We start from the raw sequence: 15,952 nt of genomic DNA, 5'->3' as shown, positions 1-15,952 counted from the left end.
ACTCAGGTCCCTACCAATGAGGAATTACTACACAAAAATTGGGCATCCTCGTACTTGTGTCCAGTGTGTCTCCATGGGCTTACCGACAGATGGAGTGTCTGTCCTCTCTGGGGAGCTCCATGTTTCTGCAGTGGCCATTGGCTGAGGCCCACTTCTCCCCAGTCTCACAACAGATCTCCACCAACTCCTTGGAAGAAACTACAGAAACACAGACAGACAGACAGACAGACAGACAGACAGACAGACAGACAGACAGACAGACAGACAGACAGACAGACAGACAGACAGACAGACAGACAGACAGACAGACAGACAGACAGACAGACAGACAGACAGACAGACAGACAGACAGACAGACAGACAGACAGACAGACAGACAGACACAGGGTTGTAGTCAGTGTTTCAGAGGGAACACGTGAAATGGAGGAGAAAAGAAAGTAACAGAAGATAATGAAGAGATCACCATTGGACGGGGCAATCTCAGACTCTCAGACTGTATCATTCACGCTACAGATCTCACTCAGTCCTTCACGGAAGTCAGGTTTTAATGTGTAAGATTGTCGTCCATGCAATATCAAAATAGAATAAATCCTAGCAAGTTTATTGAGAGTGTGTCTGCATCCCAGTTTGACTTTTGCTGTTCCACAGTGCATTTTAAGAGTTGTAGACCTTGTCTGAATGTGTTTTTGGTGAATAGACTGAATACACATTCGGCAGAATGAGGACCAAGCGATGTTATTCTTTTCCACCTCGGTGTGTTTCCCTGGCAGGGAGCACTGTGAAACCTTAGACTCTATAAAGTACACTTCAGAGCCAATACATCCTATATTTTAGCTTGAAGGCTAATCAGTGCTCAGGCAACACGTTATCACCCCCATACATCACTAGGAACAGACGGAGGAAAAAACAGCGTCTCATTTAGAGTTAAAAAATATGCTTGGCCTCCTCAGTGGTCATGACTACGAGGACTCCAGATCATCGATTCCAACTTTCATTGGTGCGTCCTGTGCTGTATTGTAGTTCTTTGGACAGACTGAACCTAACCCTTGAGGATAAATATATGTTTCCCGAGTGTAGCCATGCCTGCTGAAAAGGTAGGCATGTAGCCTACAATACTGTATCTCTCTGGTTGGTATAATTAGGTGAATCTATGATGTGCCTCTTTCAGGACATTTCTCCCACCCAAACTCATTGTTTGCTACAAATTGTGTTGCTAACGCAACGTGTTCTCTAACCAAGGCGTCCCACTGGGCACGCCATGTCATTTCAACTTGGATATGTGGGTAATCGTTGGTTGACACGTTGATCAATGACATTTCAACCTTTATTCACCCACTAAAAAAAGACAGCCTGAAGTTTGTTGAATTCCCAATGTGTTATCACCATGCTTTCAATTATCTTAAAGCACAACCACATTTCAATGGAAAAACAATGTCTGATTGTTGGCTTAGTTGTCATCTAAATGTGTTTTCGGTGCACTTTAAACCATTTAAAAGCACAACAAAGAGCGAATGGGAATACAATGTCAGATATTTTGAATTTGTATAAGAACTTGTTCTGGCCCTGAACAACGCGGTTGACCCACTGTTCCTAGGCCGTCATTGTAAATGAGAATTTGTTCTTAACTGACTTGCCTAGTTAAATAAAAGTTCAATAAAAAATATAAAAAATTAACTTCATGTGCTTCATCCAGGTTCATCCAACATAACCAAATGACCTGGATTGCAGTTGAGATTACATGAAAAGTACATAGTGCAAGTGATCAAGGTTGTTTGAGCTTCTGCACAGATATTTATATTGTGAAGAACCCACAGACCAGCGACCTTTGCCTGCTATCTTGAACATACACACTTTCCATCATTACATAATAATACTTTTATAGTTACAGTAATCTCAGAATGTGGCCGTGGATCTGTTACTCATTTTAATGTTGAATAAAAACTGTTACATTAGTTTGTAAGATAGCCTTAACCTTAGGCTATTTACTGTATTACAAAAGTCATATTGAATTGACAATGCAACCAAATATTAAAACTTAAAGGAGATGTATCCAGTGCTTGGATAGTTCCATCTGAGCCACTTTCTTAATCCTATTCTTTAACTTTTGTTTTAGTCGGAGACGTGAATCCAACATAATCATTGATATGTTGGATTCACATCTCCATCTCAATCAAAAATCTAAGTTAAAGAACAGACCTAAATCAACTCGAACTTTATTTAAAGTTAATTTAATGTTTGATTTGATTTATTCCTATTCTTTAACTTAGATTTTTGGTTGAGATAGAGATCTCAATATTATACGTTGTATTTATTTCTTTACCCTACCACCCCTCTCCTAATTGGAGTAAACTAATGGACAACATCACTTAGGCTTCTACTTCCATCTTATACATACTATATACATTTTATGGACACAGTGTATTCTACAATAGTTATCTTTTGCTTGTTTTTAGTCCCATCCTGCAGCTATCCTCATCTGTCTCTGAAGACCATCCAGTTTGACCATCTATTTGCCATATATTTTTTAACTGTGCTGTGATGTTTCACAAAAGATCTGAACCTTTCTGTTCTCATAGTTTCAACATATTGTATATTACAGATAAACATTTTTGCTAAGAGTATTATAATATTATTGATCGATTGACTATGACTTTTTAAATCACCCAGCAGTGCTATTTGCAGAGTTAGCTCTGCAAATAGCGTTGCAATTGCAAGTGTTGCAATTCTTCAGACATTCCTGAACCTGTGACCAAAAACAAAGTACATAATGGACAGTACCAAAACAAATTATCTAACGATTCTGTCTTTTCGCAGCAAAATCTGCAGAGCTGGGATATCCCACATATATATATCATTATTTTAGTTGAAAGAATTTTGCATAATATTTTAAATTGAAAAGTTTATAAACCATGTGCCATGGGAATCGGTACATCGAAAATCTCTTCCTCACTATTTTGCAATCTATATGGCACAGCTGTAAATTTTTTGGTACTTGTCACATTCCTGACCTGTTTTCTGTTGTTTTGTATGTGTTTAGTTGGTCAGGGCGTGAGTTGGGGTGGGTAGACTATGTTATGTGTTTTCTATGTTGGGTTAATGTGTTGCCTGGTATGGTTCTCAATTAGAGGCAGGTGTTTGACGTTTCCTCTGATTGAGAACCATATTAAGGTAGGTTGTTCTCACTGTTTGTTTGTGGGTGATTGTTCCTGTGTCTGTGTATACCACACGGGACTGTTTCGTTTGTTCGTTTTAGGTAGTCTGTTCCTGTTCGTGCGTTCTTCGTCTATATGTAAGTTCGTTTGTTTCAGGTCTGTTGCCTTCGTTTATTGTTTTGTAGTTTGTTCTAGTGTTCATTAGTGTTTCGTCTTTCATTTAATAAATTCAGTATGTATTCATCACCCGCTGCGCCTTGGTCCGTTCATTCACCACAAGACGAACGTTACAGTACTTAAATGAAACTGGTATATTTTTTCAATTATCACAATTTTCTTTAACCAATGTTGGTCTTTAATGCAGGGCCGACAGACAATTTCCTTAACCTACTTCCACTGGCCATTTTTGTGGTAATGCTGCAATTAGTTGGTTGTAATTTTGGGTAGAGCAGACATTTTCATATATTTTTGTTAGTTGCATGTGTGACATAACTCCATCAGTCCTATTTATGATATAATTTACAAATATTATACAATTGTTGTTTTTTTATAAAAAATATATTTATTTTTTTATCAATTAGTTTAACCATAATATTTTTTGTAATATTTGTTCTGTCTTTTCTGGCTGATTAAACTGAAATTGCAACCAACTTTCTATGGCTTGTTTTAAAAATAGCGATACTTTGGAGATGATTTCCTTTTCTGAGCCACACAAATTACGTTGAAACAACGTTGATACAACCAGTTTGTGCCCAGTGGGCTGTGCCTTCAGGCCCCATGTTGCTATAACATATCATATACTTAGCTGATATCCAGATCTGGCTTGCGTCAACAATATAGTCAGGCAGGAACACACTCATTAGGGAGTATACATGATTTATAATAAGGGTTACACGGAGAAAATCGACCTCTCTGTAATTAAAAGGAATGGCCCTCCTTTCAGCTAAATATATATTTACCTAAACCCTCCCCGAACGCTTGAGAAACAAAACAAGTGACCCTCCCCTATACCAAAAATAATAATTAAAACAAAGTGGATAGCAGTGTTTTAGAAACTGTTATTCGTCCTGTAAGCATTAAATGGCAACACGGGAACTTTGATTGTGCACAGGGCTGCGAGCCAGAAGGTTGTCGGTTCGCAGACCACCGTTGACAAGAGTAGGGATGGAAAGATCTCCTTTAAAGTCAAATCATCGCATGAATCTCGCATCGTATTTGCATGTCTGAGAAAATTTTACATATTAGCAGAATGTTTTTTAATACCACACAGATTGCTGACATTACAGGCCAAATCAGTGTCCTGTTTGCAACAAAACTGTCCCTGTTTGCAAATAATTACATCTTGACGCCATTAGGCATCTGAGCATTGTACTTTCAAAAGTTAGGCCTACCGTTCCACCCCAGACAGAGTAGGCCTACCGACGCAGAAAGATTTAAGCTTTAACTACTTGCTGTTTCCCTAAAAACAAGTGTTTCCCTAAAATCTGTCTGGGTTTAAACATCTTCTATTGTACAGAAAGGGAACAGCTTAATCAATTGATAGTGACAGAATCAGATTACTTCCCAAGAAAATACAATGTTTTGTCTCCCAGGCTATAGAAGGTTGTATAGCTCAGCCTCTGAATGTCAAAGAAACGAAACAATGATATTCCCATATACATCGGAGTCACATCTTTCCCAGGTATTTTACAGCTTGTTTCTAGCATAAAGCATCGTGGACCAAAGCGCTGTTACAGACCACTTTATATAATCAGATCCATTTGAATTTTCTTCAAAATCTAAAAAATAATGACGACGATTTAAATGAATTATGCCTACTCGAATTTGCCTACCTTCAACACCATGAGCTGTCATTTCCGATTGATTCTGCAGTGGCTGCTGTACCAGTTTCAGCACCATAAGCAAAAATTACTCAAATCTGGTTTATTGTGAGGTCAATAACTCTGATAAATACATCATGGGCAAGAAACATATAATATATATATTTTTTTTTGGGGGGGGGGGTTACTTTTTACCCCTAATTTCGTGATATTCAATTGGTAGTTGCAGTCTTGTCCCATCGCTGCAAATCCCGTACTGACTCGGGAGAGGCGAAGGTCGAGAGCCATGCGTCCTCCGAAACACGACCCCGCCAAGCCGCACTGCTTCTTGACACACTGCTCACTTAACCCGGAAGCCAGCCGCACCAATGTGTCGGAGGAAACACCGTACAGCTGCATGCATGCGCCCGGCCATCCCAAGGAGCCACTAGAGCGCGATGGGACAAGGACAAGGACATCCCAACTTGCCAAACCCGCCCCCATGTGCGCCGCCTCATGGGTCTCCCGGTTGCAGCCGGCTGAAACACAGTCCGGAATAGAACCCGGATCTGTATTGATGCCTCTAGCACTGCCTTAGACCGCTGCGCCACTCGGGAGGAAACAGATTGTTTTTAATCAAATAAACTATAGTAGTAGTAAGCTATCAAAGTTAACCGCCGGTCATCCTTCTTCACACTCTCCTTCTCAAACTGAACAGAACATAGGCTAGTCAGCTCGCAATATTTTTTGGACTACGCCTAATCCCGCCCCCAAAAAATCTTGACTAGGCCTAATTAAAAAAACGAATCTGAAGAAGCCTTAGATTCTCCTGAACGGCCACCGCAGGTCTACACAGCACAGCCATTGGTTAGGCAGCACACAGCACGTTTTTGATCAGCAAGAGAAGAGCAGGCTGGAATGAGGGTTGGGATATCCATTGCAGTGTGTAATGCAGCCTCGTTGTATTTACACCATCCCAGTAGCTGTGTGCTTCTCTGTGCATGCATTTTGTAGTCTACAGCCTATGGATAATTTGATTGAGACCACACTAAATAGCCTATCGGCACACTAGATATTGCGCGCCTAGAAGAATCAGAGGCGAGGGGCAGCATCTGGCACACATGGATATATAGCCTAATAAGCAACTAATTCTGAAACACTTGAGAAATATTGAAATGTAATCAATTACAAATTGCATTACCCCCCCCCCCGGACTAAATTAAAACTGGGAAATATAGAAATTCCATCAATTACAAATAACATGACCCTCCCCTAGACTAGATAAAAAAATATATGATATCCTCCCATTCACTGAAATTGAAAAAGCATGGCCCTCTCCCATTTTCCGCCAGGTAACCATCCTGTAAATTTCAATCCATCCCTGAGCTTTATTATTAATTTTGTTCTACTGCCAACCTGTTCCAATCTACTCACCTCCTCTGTGGATTGTCGTTATGAGGTGCACACACTGGTCAAATTCACCTTCTAGCCACAGGTTGCACACCTGCACCTCTCCTTATTTGGTTTATCCCATTTCATATACGTTTCTTAATGTTTCTCATAAACATTGATATTTATATATTTTTATTGTTTCAGCGTTAAGTACTGTCCTTTAGTACGTGTAGTGTGCAATATTATTGCATGTGAAATGTATTATGACTGCTGCCTATTGGTAATATACAGTTGAAGTCGGAAGTTTACATACACCTTAGCCAAATACATTTAAACTCAGTTTTTCACAATTCTTGACATTTAATCCTAGTAAAAATTCCCTGTCTTAGGTCAGTTAGGATCACCACTTTATTTTAAGAATGTGAAATGTCAGAATAATAGTAGAGAGAATGATTTATTTCAGCTTTTATTTCTTTCATCACATTCCCAGTGTGTCAGAAGTTTACATACACTCAATTAGTATTTGGTAGCATTGCCTTTAAGTTGTTTAACTTGGGTCAAACAATTTGGGTAGCCTTCCACAAGCTTCCCACAATAAGTTCGGTGAATTTTGGCCCATTCTTCCTGACAGAGCTGGTGTAACTGAGTCAGGTTTGTAGACCTACTTGCCCGCACTCGCTTTTTCAGTTCTGCCCACAAATGTTCTATAGGATTGAGGTCATGGCTTTGGGATGGCCTCTCCAATACCTTTACTTTGTTGTCCTTAAGCCATTTTGCCACAACTTTGGAAGTATGCTTGGGGTCATTGTCCATTTGGAAGACTCATTTGCGACCAAGCTTTAACTTCCTGACTGATGTCTTGAGATGTTGCTTCAATATTTCCATATCATTTTCCTGCCTCATGATGCCATCTATTTTGTGAAGTGCACCAGTCCCTCCTGCAGCAAACACCTCCACAACATGCCACCCCCGTGCTTCACGGTTGGAATGGTGTTCTTCGGCTTGCAAGCCTCCCCCTTTTTCCTCCAAACATAACGATGGTCATTATGGCCAAACAGTTCTATATTTGTTTCATCAGACCAGAGGACATTTCTCCAAAAAGTACAATCTTTGTCCCCATGTGCAGTTGCAAACCGTAGTCTGGCTTTTTTATGGCGGTTTTGGAGCAGTGGCTTCTTCCTTGCTGAGCAGCCATTCAGGTTATGTCAATATAGGACTCGTTTTACTGTGGATATAGATACTTTTGTATCTGTTTCCTCCAGTATCTTCACAAGGTCCTTTGCTTTTGTTCTTGGATTGATTTGCACTTTTCGCACCAAAGTAAGTTCATCTCTAGGAGACAGAACGCATCTCCTTCCTGAGCGGTATGAGGGCTGCGTGGTCCCATGGTGTTTATACTTGCGTACTATTGTTTGTACAGATGTACAGTGGTACCTTCAGGCGTTTGGAAATTGCTCCCAAGGATGAACCAGACTTGTGGAGGTCTACAATGTATTTTCTGAGGTCTTGGCTGATTTCTTTTGATTTTCCCATGATGTCAAGCAAAGAGGCACTGAGTTTGAAGGTAGGCCTTGAAATACATCCACAGGTACACCTCCAATTTACTCAAATGATTTTCTGGAAATTTCCAAGCTGTTTAAAGGCACAGTCAATTTAGTGTATGTAAACTTCTGACCCACTGGAATTGCGATACAGTGAAATAATCTGTCTGTAAACAATTGTTGGAAGAATTACTTGTGTCATGCACAAAGAGGATGTCCTAACCGACTTGACAAAACTATAGTTTGTTAACAAGACATTTGTGGAGTGGTTGAAAAACGAGTTTTAATGACTCCAACCTAAGTGTATGTAAACTTCCAACTTCAGCTGTACCTGTTCTAGGTGTTATTTCATAACAGATTAGGGCAGCTGCGCTTTCTGTTGCTGCTCCAGACCAACTAGGCTCCACTGCTGCCAACTGCAGCCATCTTGGACCATGTCTCTCTTTTGAAATATTTTATTTTATCATGGGACAACCAGGGTTGGGTATTAATGGATTACATTTAACTGGGATTACGTAATCAGATTACAGAAATGAAGTAACTGTAATCTGACTGGATTACTTTTAAAAATGGTTTTACATTCTTAAAAACAACTGATTATATTTTGGATTAGGCCTACTTCCTCTAATATCAAAATGTGGGCTGCAAGTGTTTGCCTTAAACACACTAATATTTACTATTTTTGAACATCTTTGAAAGCTCTGCGGAGCCACACAGCTTGGAAGTCACCTTTCAGTGGGAATTAAAGTTTTTCCCTTCTGTTGCAATCTGTTTGAAATCTCCAAAACGGTCAAATTTGTTGTCTGGTTGATTTCCACGAAAACTTGTTTTTAACCAAAAACGTCAGACCCCCACTTACCACATTTCATCAGGGTCGTTGTGTCAAAAGAACATTTTCCATTAGTCAACACAGCTCCACCCTGTTCACTTCCTAAGAAGTAAGGGTAAGACACTCAAATTACCATTTCCTCTTTTACTGGCCACAATCTGCTTAGTGGCTGGGTGTAATAGGCCCATATTTTCACAATCAAAAAATGAGTGTTGGGAACGCTTTCCTTGGAACTTGACAGTGAAGCTGACCTTTTAGCAGTGATGCCATTTCATCAAGAAGATGTAGCAGGAATTTGAGACTGCACTTGCCCAAGGATGCAGGGGGTTGGGTGGGCAGAATTAGAGAGCAAGAGGAGGAAGAGGGTAAGGAAGGACAGTTGTCTCAGATGAGATCAGGGCCACATTGGTTGACCATGTGCTCAACCATGGATTGAGTATGAGGGAAGCTGGGCAGAGAGTTCAGCCCAACCTGAGCCGCTACACGGTTGCATCTATCATCCGTACATTCACAAATGAGAACCGATAAGTTACCTACCATCTACACTATGTTCTTTATGTATATACTGTAGTATACTGCAGTCCGACATATCAGTAGGCCTATGTTACTCAGTGATTGTTGGCCAATGTTACAGTAATGTCATTTCATATTGAAAGAAAATTGATTATTTTAGCTTACTGTAACCAATCATATCATATTTGTGGATCTTCTGCAGAACTGAGAGACGGCCAGGCCATGGTGGAAGACACCGGCTGTTCACACCTGAACAGGAGACCGCTATTGTGAACATGGTAGTGGCAAACAATACCATTAGATTACGAGAAATCCAGACACACATATTTGCAGACAACACAATATTCAATAACATTCACCAGGTGGGCTTGTCTACATTGGACCGTGTATTACAGCGCAACTGAAGCCGGATGAAACAGGTCTACAAGGTGCCATTAAAGTGAAATTCAGAGGGTTAAAGAACAGCGCTATGAATATGTGCAAGTAAGTACTATACTGTGAATTTACTATCATATCAGCACTGTATAGACACATTACAGTACTGTAACCCAGTGTATTGTGCCTCACCATATTGACTGCTCTAGGTGTGTGTCACATATCTTGTTGTCTGTTTCAGAGAGTCTTGGAGCTGGATGCCGCTGCAATTCAGCACGTTTAGATTTACATTGATGAGGCTGGCTTCAACCTAGCCAAATGAAGGGGACAGGGACGGAACGTTATTGGCCACCGTGCCATTGTGAATGTCCCTGGACAGCGTGGAAGGAATCTCACCATGTGAATAGCCGTTAACCCGCAAGGCGTAATCCATCACCATGCCAACCTTGGTCCCTACAACGCCGCCCTTCTCATCACATTCCTGGACACACTACATGGCGTCCTCATTCCAACCGAGCAGAGGGGTGGACCAGAGCAGCCCAGGTATGTTGTCATCTGGGACAACGTGAGTTTCCACCGGGCTGCAATGGTCCACCACTGGTTTCTCGACCACCCACAATTTATTGTTCTATACCTCCCACCATATTCCGCATTCCAAAACCCGATTGAAGAGTGTTTTTTCTGCATGGCGATGGAAGGTGTATGACCGCCATCCCCTCGCACACATGCCTCTTCTCCAGGCAATGGAGGATGCATGTGGTGAAGTTCATGTGGGGGCTTTCGGCGGCTGGATCCATCACTCCAGAAGATTCTTTCCCCGCTGTTTAGCCAGGGAGAACATGGCTTGTGATGTAGATGAGGTGCTGTGGCCAGACCAGGAGGCAGGATGCAGCCTAATGTCTGTTTTCTTACATTTTCAATGTGTTTTTGTCTTTTTGTGTTTAGAATTTTGAAAGAATGAGCCCCTTTCATTTTTTATTTTTGTATAGAAAACCCTTTATCTTACTGAATGTTTTTCCTGGTTTTCTCCTGTTGGGTATGGTAAGTGTTACATACGAACCACAAGTGTTAAAAAATACTGCATTTTGGAAATAAATGTCAATGTTTTTGTTACTGTATTGCATTTGTGTGTGTTTATTTATGTATATTTGAGTAGGTTTACATTACTGTAACAATCTTTTACAACCGGCTACAGTGTAACACTGAAAAGGCAAAAGGCAATAAACTACTGATGGGATATTCAATAGTAGTGTTTTGTGTTTTCTTTTTAGAGTTTTGGGAAAATGGCCCAAAATTCAGCAAACGTGTGTAAACAGTTGTGGAAAGCTGTAAGACTGTCAAGATATCATTGAAGGCAATTGGCAAGTGGTTTACCCTTGTGAAACACAAAACTGGGACATTGTTCTGAAACTATTTTATGTTTGTGGGCCTTCCAGCTGCCCTGTTTCTAAACCAGCAGACTGGAAAAAACACATTTCTATATTATTTAAACTCATTTGTGAATGATTATGTAGGCTGATTCAAATGTAGCATTTGATTTAACAGAATGAGCAGCTGGAGGAGGTAAGGGAAAAGGTGCCAAGTGGAGATTTGTATCCAATTCCACATGACTAAACTCCACACAATCATGTGAAAACTTCACAAGTCTACACAATCAACTAAAACATGAGTCCAATTAAAGAAACAGCCAGAAAGGAGAAATAATGACAAGTTTGCATAGCGTGACACATAAGCAAGAAAAAAACGAACGTTCACCAACAAAAATATTCGTCTGTCGAAGGAAATTACATTAACTATTCATTAATTCTCTCTTTTTAATTCACCATACCTTTTCTTAGGGATTTACTTTCCTTTGTTTTAGTCCTAATGGTCCTCTCTCCTTGACACGCCTTTTCATGTGAGCACTAAGCCGTTCATTTCCAGCGGAGAATGCGCTGCGCGGCAGTGCATCATTTATAGGTCTAGGAATGAGAAGATATGAAACGTTGGAGGATGCTAAGCCTCTTTGATTCATAAATATCTGTCCCCAGTCACACCGTATGACAGGCTTCTTTGAACCTGCATGAATTTGTTATTATTAGAAGACAGAGAACTTCGTCAGTCATCCGTTTCATTTGCATCCGTTTCATTTTCTCTCCGGGTGGGATCACTTCAGTCATCATGAAACACAGCACAGAATGGTCCCGTGTGCTCATCAATAAGGTACGATTATTTACAGCGGTTTGACTTGAATTCAGTTAAACCTGCCAAAGCAATGTTTGTGCACTGTCTTTACTTACAAACACATACTTCTTATTCGGGAAATCAGGAAGCATCTACCAGTGTGGAGAGTATACCTGGTAATAACAGCGAGTTTTTACAGAACCCAAGACCATTCTGCGTTTTTATTTGGCCATGGGGAAAAGAGCTACTGTGAAAATACCACAGTGCGGGTTTGATTGAATTGAGCCCTTTGAGTAACATCAAAAAGGCTCTGAAAAGGGACTGTGCGGGTAAAGGTCAAATATTAATACCGAAACAGCCACTTTGCAGTGATGCTTTTGAAATAATTACCTGAACTGAACCATGTCTGAGCTCAGCCTGTGAATATCCCGCATCCCTCTGACAAGCCTTCTGATCAAGGAACTAAAGCAAATGTGTTCCATTCAGGTGTGTAATCACCCCCGTGGCGTGTTTACCATCACGTTAGGAGGAGAGTTGTGGAGGTGGGCTTGATAGGTGGTTCGAGGTGCATCTCTCTTTTCTTGGCCTGTCATTACATCTGTCTGTTAGCCTTTACAGTTTTTTTTACAATCTCTTACACACTGAAAGTGGTACTTGAGGCACGCTCAGTGAAACCATTAACTCATGTACCTAATCTAGAGAACCAAGTCTGCAACACTGCAAGTACATTATCTGCTTTACACTCAGTTTGCAATTGTTAAACACACTTTTTGCAAAACACTAAACACAGTTCTCTACATTAGATACGTCACTCAAAAGTAACAGGTCTTGTGTTTCGTTTGGGAAAACACTGCCATTCAAAATGCCACACTCATTTACCGATTACCTACACCCAGTGCTCACGTGTGAAAACACTTATAGCTAATTTATTCACTTAGAAATCAGAGCTTGAGCACTATAAATAAGCTTCAGGTTGGCTTTCTTGGTTTCTTTGATTTTCTTTCAAAAACAAGGACATTTCTAAGTGACCCCAAACTTTTGAACGGTAGTGTACTTGTGCGAGTGAGTGCTATGACAAACTGCCGTGGACTCCACTGCACACGATAGTAGTGTTTTACCTTTGTTTTACCTTTTACACATCATTTGATGGTTTGTGTGTAGAGTTTAGATGCAAAAACACAGTTTTGAGAAGAGTTAAATAGTTTTGAATGAAGTGTTTGGTTTTTCAAGAGATGTGTGACATCTTGCATGTTGTGTGTGTGGTTTGGGGTTTTGTGTGTAAAGTCTAGAGAGAAGGAGCCATCGTTTCAGAAATCATGTGTAAACACTTGTCAAAAACTGTAAGTTACGGTGACAGAAACCACACACGGCACTATCGCCCACATCCAACACCAATGACATCATCCTCTGAGAGGAGCAAAAAACAAGAAACAAGGGGAGAGCAGCTCCCATCCTCGTGCCATAAATCGGTGGCCGTCGCTGCCATACAGTTCACCTTGGTGTTACAGTTTTTTCCAACTGCTTACACACAAAATCTTTTCATGTCACACGATTTTTGAAACCTCTCACTCAAAGTGCAGAACTACACACCAAATATCCAAAACCATAAGCTATTTCTCAGCCTTTGACTCAGTTGTCAATTGCATAAAACACTTTTTTCAAAACACTACACACAATTCTCTACCTAAAACACATAAATCTAACAGGAAGTGACTTGCTTTCCTTTTCCAAACACAACCAATCAAAATGCTACACTTATTCACCACGTCACACACACACTCCTCACATGTGCAAACACTAATAGCTTAACTTTTCTCAATAGGGGGTGCTGTTTTCACTTTGTAAAAATTCGTTCCCAAATTAAACTGCCTCGTACTCAATTCTTGCTCGTACAATATGCATATTATTATTACTATTGGATAGAAAACACTCTCTAGTTTCTAAAACCGTTTGAATTATACACTGCTCAAAAAAATAAAGGGAACACTTAAACAACACAATGTAACTCCAAGTCAATCACACTTCTGTGAAATCAAACTGTCCACTTAGGAAGCAACACTGATTGACAATACATTTCACATGCTGTTGTGCAAATGGAATAGACAAAAGGTGGAAATTATAGGCAATTAGCAAGACACCCCCAAAAAAGGAGTGATTCTGCAGGTGGTGACCACAGACCACTTCTCAGTTCCTATGCTTCCTGGCTGATGTTTTGGTCACTTTTGAATGCTGGCGGTGCTCTCACTCTAGTGGTAGCATGAGACGGAGTCTACAACCCACACAAGTGGCTCAGGTAGTGCAGTTCATCCAGGATGGCACATCAATGCGAGCTGTGGCAAAAAGGTTTGCTGTGTCTGTCAGCGTAGTGTCCAGAGCATGGAGGCGCTACCAGGAGACAGGCCAGTACATCAGGAGACGTGGAGGAGGCCGTAGGAGGGCAACAACCCAGCAGCAGGACCGCTACCTCCGCCTTTGTGCAAGGAGGAGCAGGAGGAGCACTGCCAGAGCTCTGCAAAATGACCTCCAGCAGGCCACAAATGTGCATGTGTCTGCTCAAACGGTCAGAAACAGACTCCATGAGGGTGGTATGAGGGCCCGACGTCCACATGTGGGGGTTGTGCTTACAGCCCAACACCGTGCAGGACGTTTGGCATTTGCCAGAGAACACCAAGATTGGCAAATTCGCCACTGGCGCCCTGTGCTCTTCACAGATGACAGCAGGTTCACACTGAGCACATGTGACAGACGTGACAGAGTCTGGAGACGCCGTGGAGAACGTTCTGCTGCCTGCAACATCCTCCAGCATGACCGGTTTGGCGATGGGTCAGTCATGGTGTGGGGTGGCATTTCTTTGTGGGGACGCACAGCCCTCCATGTGCTCGCCAGAGGTAGCCTGACTGCCAATAGGTACCGAGATGAGATCCTCAGACCCCAAGTGAGACCATATGCTGACACATGCACATTTGTGGCCTGCTGGAGGTCATTTTGCAGGGCTCTGGCAGTGCTACTCCTTGCACAAAGGCGGAGGTAGCGGTCCTGCTGCTGGGTTGTTGCCCTCCTACGGCCTCCTCCACGTCTCCTGATGTACTGGCCTGTCTCCTGGTAGCGCCTCCATGCTCTGGACACTACGCTGACAGACACAGCAAACCTTCTTGCCACAGCTCGCATTGATGTGCCATCCTGGATGAGCTGCACTACCTGAGCCACTTGTGTGGGTTGTAGACTCCGTCTCATGCTACCACTAGAGTGAGAGCACCGCCAGCATTCAAAAGTGACCAAAACATCAGCCAGGAAGCATAGGAACTGAGAAGTGGTCTGTGGTCACCACCTGCAGAATCACTCCTTTTTTGGGGGTGTCTTGCTAATTGCCTATAATTTCCACCTTTTGTCTATTCCATTTGCACAACAGCATGTGAAATTTATTGTCAATCAGTGTTGCTTCCTAAGTGGACAGTTTGATTTCACAGAAGTGTGATTGACTTGGAGTTACATTGTGTTGTTTAAGTGTTCCCTTTATTTTTTTGAGCAGTGTATCTGTGAGTAAAACAGAACTCAAGTTGGAGCAAACTTCCTGTCAGGAAGTGAGAAATCTGAAATCAGGCAATCTGTTCCAGGGTCAGTTTATTAATTTGCATGTATTCTATTGGTCGACATGCACTGCATACGCCTTCCCCTAGATGTCAGCAAGCAGTGAGAATTGGAATGGAGTTGCTTGGCAGATCTGAGGCCATATAAATGGTCTTGGAACGTGGGGTGCACTCTTTTCAACGTTCGCCATGACGCGAGACAGACCTCAGGATGGCATTCTGGAAAGCTCTCATTATAGGCCTTAGATATATCCGGCTCTGATTTTATTCGATATAGGTGTTAAAGACATCATAATGTAGTTATTTTAAACCGAGTTATATCAGTTTATATCAGTATATTGCGATTTTCGGATATTTCTTTGTGCTGCGTTATAGTGAGTTGGGCACGTCTGGGCCACATAGCTAATGTTTGCTGCTAATTCCTAACTTGAAGACGGCAATCTACAACCGAGCAACGATGATTCTGGACAAAGGACAACTTGCCCAAGATTCTGATGGAAGCTCATCAAAAAGTAAGAACTATTTATGAAGTTAATTCGTTGTTCTGTTGAAAAATGTTGACCTACTATTCCGCCATTAATTTCGGTGCGGTCTCGCTTTA

General features: G+C 41.4%; 1 protein-coding gene across 2 annotated transcripts in view; it reads right to left on the bottom strand.

Annotated features, from left to right (window-relative positions):
- fbln2 (fibulin 2) overlaps positions 1–15,952 on the bottom strand; it is a 52,489-nt gene that overhangs the window by 16,786 nt on the left and 19,751 nt on the right. For both annotated transcript variants that reach the window (XM_039008614.1, XM_039008615.1), the window contains exon 3: positions 84–198. In XM_039008614.1, coding sequence (XP_038864542.1) covers positions 84–198 — 115 coding nt within the window. The remainder of the gene's footprint in view (positions 1–83; positions 199–15,952) is intronic.

This window comes from Salvelinus namaycush, chromosome 14 (genome assembly GCF_016432855.1).
Source record: "Salvelinus namaycush isolate Seneca chromosome 14, SaNama_1.0, whole genome shotgun sequence".
Classification (NCBI taxonomy): domain Eukaryota; kingdom Metazoa; phylum Chordata; class Actinopteri; order Salmoniformes; family Salmonidae; genus Salvelinus; species Salvelinus namaycush.
The sequence above is the reverse complement of the archived record's forward strand: the minus strand, read 5'-3'. Positions and strand labels throughout refer to the sequence as shown.